General features: G+C 29.7%; 3 protein-coding genes across 3 annotated transcripts in view; 1 reads left to right on the top strand and 2 right to left on the bottom strand.

Annotated features, from left to right (window-relative positions):
• The window catches only part of LOC108570511 (EF-hand calcium-binding domain-containing protein 2-like), a 1,308-nt gene extending 1,169 nt beyond the window's left edge, over positions 1 to 139 (bottom strand). Inside the window, exon 1 of the mRNA XM_017932383.1 lies at positions 136 to 139. Coding sequence (XP_017787872.1) covers positions 136 to 139 — 4 coding nt within the window. The remainder of the gene's footprint in view (positions 1 to 135) is intronic.
• A 235-nt stretch (positions 140 to 374) lies between these two features.
• LOC108570534 (cleavage and polyadenylation specificity factor subunit 1) lies at positions 375 to 6,200 on the bottom strand. The gene is given in 20 exon segments (XM_017932406.1): positions 375 to 561; positions 629 to 758; positions 833 to 1,106; positions 1,178 to 1,507; positions 1,579 to 1,827; positions 1,916 to 2,101; positions 2,218 to 2,461; positions 2,556 to 2,722; positions 2,825 to 3,035; positions 3,140 to 3,375; positions 3,452 to 3,613; positions 3,697 to 3,846; positions 3,915 to 4,052; positions 4,158 to 4,331; positions 4,421 to 4,705; positions 4,787 to 5,004; positions 5,007 to 5,206; positions 5,297 to 5,604; positions 5,724 to 5,938; positions 6,032 to 6,200. Coding segments are annotated over 20 exon segments (4,233 nt in total).
• Positions 6,201 to 7,036: 836 nt separating this feature from the next.
• On the top strand, positions 7,037 to 9,008 carry LOC108570553 (general transcription factor IIH subunit 4). The gene is made up of 7 exons (XM_017932429.1): positions 7,037 to 7,553; positions 7,680 to 7,804; positions 7,901 to 8,106; positions 8,186 to 8,359; positions 8,431 to 8,517; positions 8,603 to 8,818; positions 8,907 to 9,008. The coding sequence occupies exons 1-7, from the start codon at positions 7,040 to 7,042 to the stop codon at positions 8,986 to 8,988; spliced, it is 1,404 nt and encodes a 467-aa protein (XP_017787918.1). The 5' UTR covers positions 7,037 to 7,039; the 3' UTR covers positions 8,989 to 9,008.
• The last annotated feature ends 10 nt before the right edge of the window (positions 9,009 to 9,018 follow it).

Raw genomic sequence — 9,018 nt, forward strand, 5'->3', positions numbered from 1 at the left:
TCAGTCTTCGTAAAAATTTATTTTTTAAATTAATATTATAGACGCCTGTGTGACAGAAAAATAACTTGTGAATTTAGCAAATTAAAAAATCGACAATACATTCTTCATTTGTACAAAATTCATCCTAACTAATACACATACGCTCATATTATTTATGATGGATTGTATTCAATTTTTAAAATTTTTATTTATGTTTATAAGATACTTGAGTAAGCTCCTAGAAATACACGTTTCATACAAAATATTAATACAAATAATTATTTTTGTTCAAGATAGAAAAAATATCTTCTCGGTTAAATACTTCGCTATTTAAGAAATAGATAGAAATATTTTTGAAATGTATTTATTATTTGGAATGATAAAAAGGCACTACTTCAAAAATGAGCCGTTTGTCGATCTATTTCAGTAAGGTCCTCTATAATTTCTTGTACACGTGTTCCAATCTTTTTTGCTACATCTATTTTTTCATTATTAGGCAAATAGAGATAACGCCAAACCAAGTCGCCATCAATAATTCCTCTTGCAGGATTACCTTGAGTTCGAATATGGCTTTTGTAAGTACTAAAAAGAGGACAATCATAAATAATAATGATTTAATCTAATGGTTTATTTTTGATATAATAATTACCGATATGCTTTGGGGTTTAAACCAGCAATGTGACAAATATGTGTTACTAATACATTTTGTAACATGAGTAATCTTCTATATGTCTTTTCCGGTACAGGCAAAATATAACCAAGACTGCCATCAAGTGATGCTAATCAAATAAAATCAGTATAATTTTATTAAGTACTTATACGAGTGTATAATTATGCATTAATTTGTACTTACCATACATAGTGACATGCCTCTTATCTGCACCAGAAAAATGTTTTTTATCATTTGCAGGATCTGAAACTCTGCATCTTATACGGAAAAATGTATTTACTTTTTGTCCTAGATGAAAATCAGCTTTCCTAATTAATTTTTGCCCACCAAGACTTTCTCTTGACTCTGGTTGATACATAAACAAAGCTACATTAGATTCACCGTCGGCTACGAGAAATCCTAAATTAGTATTATCAATTAAGTATTCAATAGTGTAAACTTCTGCTGGTCTGAAATCCTGAAAAAATATGTCCTTTTACAAAAATATTGATAGCAAAAGCACAAAAATATAAGAAAACCTTTACTTACTCTACTGACAAGAGATAATGTTCTATACTCTTCTTGAAATCTTAATAAACTAATAGATTTATAGACATCAGCTATTAAAATTAAACTTTTAATGCTTAACATTTGATGAATATAAATTTGTGTATCTATAAATGCAACTCCAACAAGATCATTATCTTTTAATTGCCAAATATAAATCTTTTGACCAACTGCTGAGACTAGAAAGCCAGATACTTGTGTGATAGCAGTTATTGGACCTTTTTGTTCTTTTGCATAAATTTGCTTGAACCTATTTTTTGTTAAGGGTTGGCCAGGTTCAGGTACAACTTCAATTATATCAAATATAAGTATCTACAAAATAAGTCTAAAAATAAAATCAAATTTAATATACATTATATATTCAATACGAATATAAAATTTACCCTTCCTCTACTTGTAATATCTTCACCATAATTATAATTGGTTCCTAACACTATATAACCTTTTAAACCAGATCGTGTTCCTTCATAAGCTAAAGAAACATTTTTTAAACAAGTAACATGTTCCCATTGATCAAGTTCAATTTTAGTATTAGGAATAGTTTCCCACGAAACGGGTGAAAACAGTACTATCGAAAATTGTTCCTGTGAAGGGTAAATAAATCTTTCCGGTCGTTCTTCTTCTGTAAATTCCTGAAAAGGTAATAATAATAACATTTTTATTTTTGTTAATATTTTGCATTTCATATTAGTTTTCTAAGTGCTATTTTTTTATTCGCACCTTATCTTCACCATTAAATCTGTAGTAACTTTTAAGTGGTTCAGCTATACTCGTTATAACACAGTACGTTTTACTTTCAAGATGATATGTAACAAAATGCGGCGTACACCGTAAAGGTACTTTTCTAACAGGCCATGGAGCATCGTATGATAAATGAGTTGGTAAAACACATATCCTTAGTTCTTCCTAAAAATTAAACATACAAAATACATTTAGATTATAACATGATTTTAATACTAATTACAAGAAAATAATCATAGTAATAATATTGTAAAATATGATACCGATGTGTATGATGACACCTTCCTGTTAAAGTACAGAAAACCTTGTGGACAATTTATGTTATTAAAAGGTGCAAATGAGGTAACAGGACCGTCAATACCCATCGGATGGGTACGTAGTTCACCACGTCCTGTGAGAAATATCCAATGTGGATAATCGCTACATATAAATACACCATTATATCCAGCGATATTACTAAAATAACGCATCATACAATGCCGAGTTTCATTCATTGTAGACATATCTTCGTCTCTTAGTTTTGGCCTATGATATAAATTAATAATTGCTTATTACAAAACATAAAATAAAAAGCTACTTATAAATATGTAAAAACAATTTAAGACAAAGAATTGTATACCTTAAATGTCCTGGTATAATGCCGTGATCTAACTTTTTAAATCTTAATTTCAAATGACCCTTTGGATACCTGTATGCTTGATAAATTTGAAGTTCGGAGTCAAGTCGTACTAAAAGCATGGGTCTATTTCCATGATGGCCTAATGCTACCATTAAAATTTCACGCACCTAAAAAATATATTAATTATACCATTAATATTATTTAATTATATTAATATTGTCTCAAAGTTGGTAATATATTAGCAAATTCACTTAATTTTTTTACAATACCTGCATCTCGGGGTTAGGAATTTCATTAACAGGTGTTGTCTGTAGCGTTGTAGATTCCATACTATCATGTAACACATATTGTCCATACCCGAAATTACGAATCAGGTAAGATAAGCGTAAATCGGGAAGAGAATATATTTCTAGCGTTCCACTATCCCTATATACTAATAACCAGTACGTTGGCTTTATCTCTTGTAAATGTTTTTGCCACCTATCAAAAATATAAAAATTTTGTATTTTGTTACTAAAAAAATAAGTAAACATATTATTATATTGAATTCTTGAATAAAAACGATTTTAAATTGGCAAACTCACCAGGGACTCCTTTTAGACGTCCCTTCAGATGATTTAGTATGTGATGGCGCTGGCATTTGAAAAGCTGGTGCATCACCATAAAGTAGATCATCTTCATTATCAATATTACCAACAATTGGGGGTTCTTCTATGTTATGCTCTTCTTCAGGTACTTCATCTTCAACATTTTCAGGTAATTGAGTTGTAAATATTCCACTAACATCTCTGTAAGCACATAATGCTTCTATTTGAGGGCGCTAGAATTTGAGCAAATTGAGATAAATTAAAAATTACATTACAATACAATAGTAAATAATTATATTATTAACTTACAAATAATAAATTAGCTGCTTGAGCATGTAATCTTGCAGTTCCACGTCCTTCCCTAAGAGTCAATAACATAACTTGACCATCTTCAGAAAGTAATGTCACATAAGGATCAGCACAACTTGCATGTACAATTGGACATCCAAGATCTATAGGCATGTGTTGGATCTATAATTATACAACATATATCCATACGTAATATTTTATGTATGTAAAATTACTGTTTTGTTGTGCTAATTTTGCATGTGTACCTGTTCAATTCCTTGTAGAAGACGTACACCCATTTGAGTAACTTGTACTATGTATCTATTTGCACCCAGATTTCCAGCAAATACTGTACTCCCTTGTGTGCTAAATCCACTTTGATCCACTTCATTAATTTCTTGACCAGTTTGTAATATCTAAACATATCATACAGTTATATATAGTTAGAAACAAAAGTGAAATATCTATATAAAAGGTGTAATACCATTGTTGAATCTTCTTGACTTAAAATCAAAAAAGCATGACTTCCTTCTGCCTCAGGCCTAACTTGTTCTTCATTATTGAATGTACCAATGACAGTCCACATATCTTCACAGCCTGGTAATTCAAATGTAGTTACAACCTATTTTTAAATAAATGATATTCCTATTAGGTCCTACTTATTAGGTTCTAATATGTTTAATTTAAATAATTTATAAAGTATTAAAAGTATGCAATGGTTGCTTACTTGAGGTCGAATAGAACGTTGAAGGACACAAAGTGCTCCGTTTTTCCCATATCCTGAAGTTGTAACAAGTTCAACATCAGGATCTTGACTATGTGAAAATTCTTCTGATAGAAAAGCTGGTTCACCCATAGATATATTACCACATGGTCCAATATTTAATAAGCTATCACATACCTGCAAAAATTTACGTGTAGATTAATTCCAAAGATTTAATTATTTTCTACTAATTTTTATTATTATATTAGTAAAAAAGCATAAAATACTTCAAATATATATGACGTAATTTGGATGGAAGTATGTGTCTCACTTCCATACACTTCTAGTTCTTCTGGATCCTTTATATCTAGTACATCAGATGCCATCCAGTCTCCTATGAAATCTTGTTTCACTTTTTTTGCCGGAGTTTCTTCAGTTTCATTTTCTTCAAGTATTATTTCATTGTCATTTATGTTTTGTAAATTTTCTGGTTCCTTTTCAGTAAATCTTAATAAAAGTGAATTTCCAAGACGTGATCCCAGAAACAAATAATTATCTTCACACATGCACACCTGTAAATTTGAATGCACTTATATGCAATAAAGGAATGATTTATACAAAAGTAAATTAAATATAATTTGTTTTATACTCACACATGATGTTAAAACACTTGCTGCAGCTTTGTCAAAATGAAAACCTCTTACCGAACGCATACTATCCGCAAACAAAGATAATACATATAATTCTCCACTTTTTAATGAAATGACTAAACGGTCTGAGGATATAAATGCAACTTGAGAACCTTCTAAACTCATTTTTACTCCATCTTGTGGCTCTAGAATTATAAAAAGAAAAATATTTAAAATTTGATATATATTTTCAATTATATATTTAAATAAATGAGAGAATTAACTGCCATAATTAAAGTTCCACCAAGTGGTTTCTTTACTGGTACTGCTTGATAGCAATCAAATGGTAAATTTGATACAGACCAAATTATTGGGTGGACTCTTTGTTGAATATTTAATGATATTGCAACCATGGCACAAGTATCTTGTCTAACAGCAATGCGTCTAAAAGTTCATATTATATTTATTATTTGACAAAATAATTTATCAGAAACTACCTAAAACAGATTAAATTAAAAATAGTTAGAAACTTACCCAGAAAATGTCCTTACTGGTTCATATAGTATCAATAGTGTTGGTTCATAATAACCATGTAAAAATTGTAAATCTATTATATTATCCATTTTTTCTTCCAAACTTTTTAACACAATCATATATGATGATAATATAGGAGTTTTATTAGATGAAGCTTTTGAATTATCTAATAAGTCTCCATCATCAAGGCTTGGATCCTTTTTAAAAGGCAATACAACTAATTTTCTACCATATATTAACATTACTGCACATCTGCCCTCAGGATCAACTCTAACTATAGGAATATGATGATGATTTGTCCATCCATCCTAAGAAGATATGCAAAATCGTTTTTTTAATTATTAGAAAATTTGATATTATATCCTATATTAAAGAATACTGTATATTTAAAATTCTTTTTATGTATTCCAAAATTAAATAAAATTACCCGTATTTCTTCTTCTTCAAAATAATGTAGAGACACTGTTCTGAGGTCATGTGTATCTTGATCATATTCTACAACTGATAACTTTGCATCACGAAAACTTAACAACAGGGAATCTCTTTGAGATCCAACAAGAGTTACAGCTTGCATTGACATTACATTTCCATGTAAAGTATATTGTGACAAACATTCTAATTTCATTTTCGGTGGACGTAATTCTAAAAGAAAAGGATATTAATTTTACGATTAATTGTTATATTTAACTTGTTTCTTTCATAAGTTTCGAATAATAAACAATTACTTGAACGTACCTGTGTATTTCTCTTTTTTCGTTATATCCACGTCTGGAATTAGACGAAATACTCTGATAATATTTGCACCGGCTACTACGAGACATTTTTCGGAACGATTAAAGAAAAAGCACGTTATTGCGTGTTCTACTCCTGTAGCCGGATGAGTACTTTTACATATTGAATACATTTTGAATCAAATTGTTAAGTGTTATAAAGTCATATTCTGCAAAGGTTAATATACAAAATGCATTGCTAGCTGTATTGTCATATGAAGTATGTTATTTTGTGTGTAGTTTAATACAATGTACCAATATTAAAGTGAAAAATACACTATTTCCAATACATAAGCAGTACTGACAATGCATTAAAGCTACATCACTTGTAGAGTGTAATTGCAAATGTTACCATAGTGGTAAGTGCCTGAAATTTGAGAGGGTGAATTCGCATGAGAATCGGAGAGTGTGGATCTCATGGCTGGTTCGCATAAGTCGCGGAAAGTGGACGTCACACAAGTATCTTAAATTTATGAAATAAATATAATTGTTATGTTATTTTTCTATTTAAGTTTAATATTTATATACTTTTTAAAATTGAAATATGGTAACATCAAGTAACATTTTATGCACGAAATTTGTGACAGACATAACATCTGTGTTATTGCAATTTTTTAATTCATAACCAATAAGATTAAAGGAAAGTAGGAACATAATATGTAAGATGAATTTGTGCACTTTCTATCCGTTTTATAGATTATGGTATAGTACACTTGCGAGTGTAAGTGCCGCGAATGTGTTTAATTAATGAGGAGGAAACACAAGATCGTAGATATTAATTTTGTGATCATTATACGCAATGTAATGTTTACTTAAAGTACAATATTATCTACATGTTATGTTAAAATAATTTATATTGTTATCTGTACAGAAAAGTTAAATACGAATAAAATATTTTATATTAATTATAATAAATCTAAGTACAAGTATTACTCGATGTTATATATAATTCCTTATTAAACATAAAAAAATAATGTCAAGTACGATAAGTGGAAAAAATTTGTTACGACCCACTGGACTGCAATGTAAAAATCTCCAAGAATATTTAAAATCCCGACCATCAGAAGTACTAAATAAATTATTTCATAATCCTCCAATTTGTTTGGCTGTGTTCCGTGAATTGCCAGTAATAGCAAAACATTATGTTATGCGACTACTATTTGTTGAACAACCAGTGCCTCAAGCAGTTATTGCTTCTTGGTGTTCTAAACTTCATTTCGAAGAACATCAAAAGGTAGTTTCAATATTAAATGAATTAAATGTATGGAAAGAAGCATCAATACCAGGTGGACTACCTGGATGGATTCTAAATACTACATTCAAGAAAAACTTAAAAATTGTTCTTTTGGGAGGTGGCAAACCATGGACAATGTCAAACCAATTAGAAACTGATAGCAAACCTAGGGATGTTGCATTTTTAGATTCATATGCATTAGAAAGATGGGAATGTGTTTTGCATTATATGGTTGGTTCACAGCAGCAAGAAGGTAATTTATTTTGATTACAGATGAATACAGTTGTTACACACACACACACACACACATATATATATATATATATATTTTAATATAAGTACAGAGTATGCATGAATAATGTAATATTACATATTATAGGCATATCTGCCGATGCTGTTAGAATTCTTTTACATGCTGGGTTAATGAAACGAGATGAAGCTGATGGAAGTCCAGTTATTACACAAGCAGGTTTTCAATTTTTGTTATTAGAAACTGCATCACAGGTATTTAAATACAATTATTAGTGTTATTAATAAGTTGCATAAATTTATGAATTAAGTACATTTTATTATACACATATTATTTCAAATGCAATATAGGTGTGGTACTTCATCCTACAATACCTAGATACAATAGAAGCAAGAGGACTTGACTTAGTTGAGTGCCTTACTTTCCTTTTTCAATTAAATTTTTCAACACTTGGTAAAGATTACAGTACAGAAGGAATGTCTGAAGGCTTATTAACATTTTTACAACATTTACGAGAATTCGGTCTCGTGTATCAACGGAAACGCAAAGCTGGAAGGTAAAATATTACATAGGTTTACTTAAATAGCTTCAATTATTTGACATACAATGATATTATATGTAATGCTTATTTTTAGATTCTATCCTACACGTTTAGCATTGAATATTGCAACTGGTCAAAACAAGCCATTGTCTAGAGATCCAGAGAAAGAAGGTTATATTGTTGTTGAAACAAATTACAGAGTATATGCTTATACAAACTCGAACTTACAAGTTGCCTTACTTGGCCTCTTTTGTGAAATGTTATATAGGTACATTTAAAAACATTGAATACTTTATACTGAATATCACTTCTATCAAATCTTACAATATTTTTTTACAGGTTTCCAAACTTAGTTGTATCAATATTAACAAGAGATTCTGTACGTCAAGCCTTAAAAAGTGGAATTACTGCTGCTCAAATTGTAGGGTATGTCTTTTAAAACAACATTTATTTGTATAACACATCAAGGTACAAAAGAAAGCAGTTAATTTGCACTTTGCTATATTAACAGTTATTTACAGCAACATGCTCACAGTAAAATGATAGAGGCAGGTCCTCCAGTTTTACCTCCTACTATAGTAGATCAAATTAAATTATGGGAAAATGAAAGAAATAGATTTATATTCAGTGAAGGAGTCCTATATAGTCAGTTTCTTTCTCAAACTGACTTCGAAGTGCTCAGAGATCATGCCCTTTCTACTGGAGTACTAATTTGGCAAAGTGAAAGGTTTAGTTTTCAAATTTAATACTTCAATTTTATATTTTAAGTATGAAAAATGGAAAAAATTTGTACTATTTTATATTTTGCTATTTAGAAAACGGACTATGGTAGTTACAAAAGCAGGCCACGACGACGTGAAAAAGTTTTGGAAACGGTATTCTAAAGGTTCCAGTTAGTACAATAAAAATAATTTCAAAATGTGAAAG

Source organism: Habropoda laboriosa, unplaced genomic scaffold (genome assembly GCF_001263275.1).
Source record: "Habropoda laboriosa isolate 0110345459 unplaced genomic scaffold, ASM126327v1 scaffold61, whole genome shotgun sequence".
Classification (NCBI taxonomy): Eukaryota; Metazoa; Arthropoda; class Insecta; order Hymenoptera; family Apidae; genus Habropoda; species Habropoda laboriosa.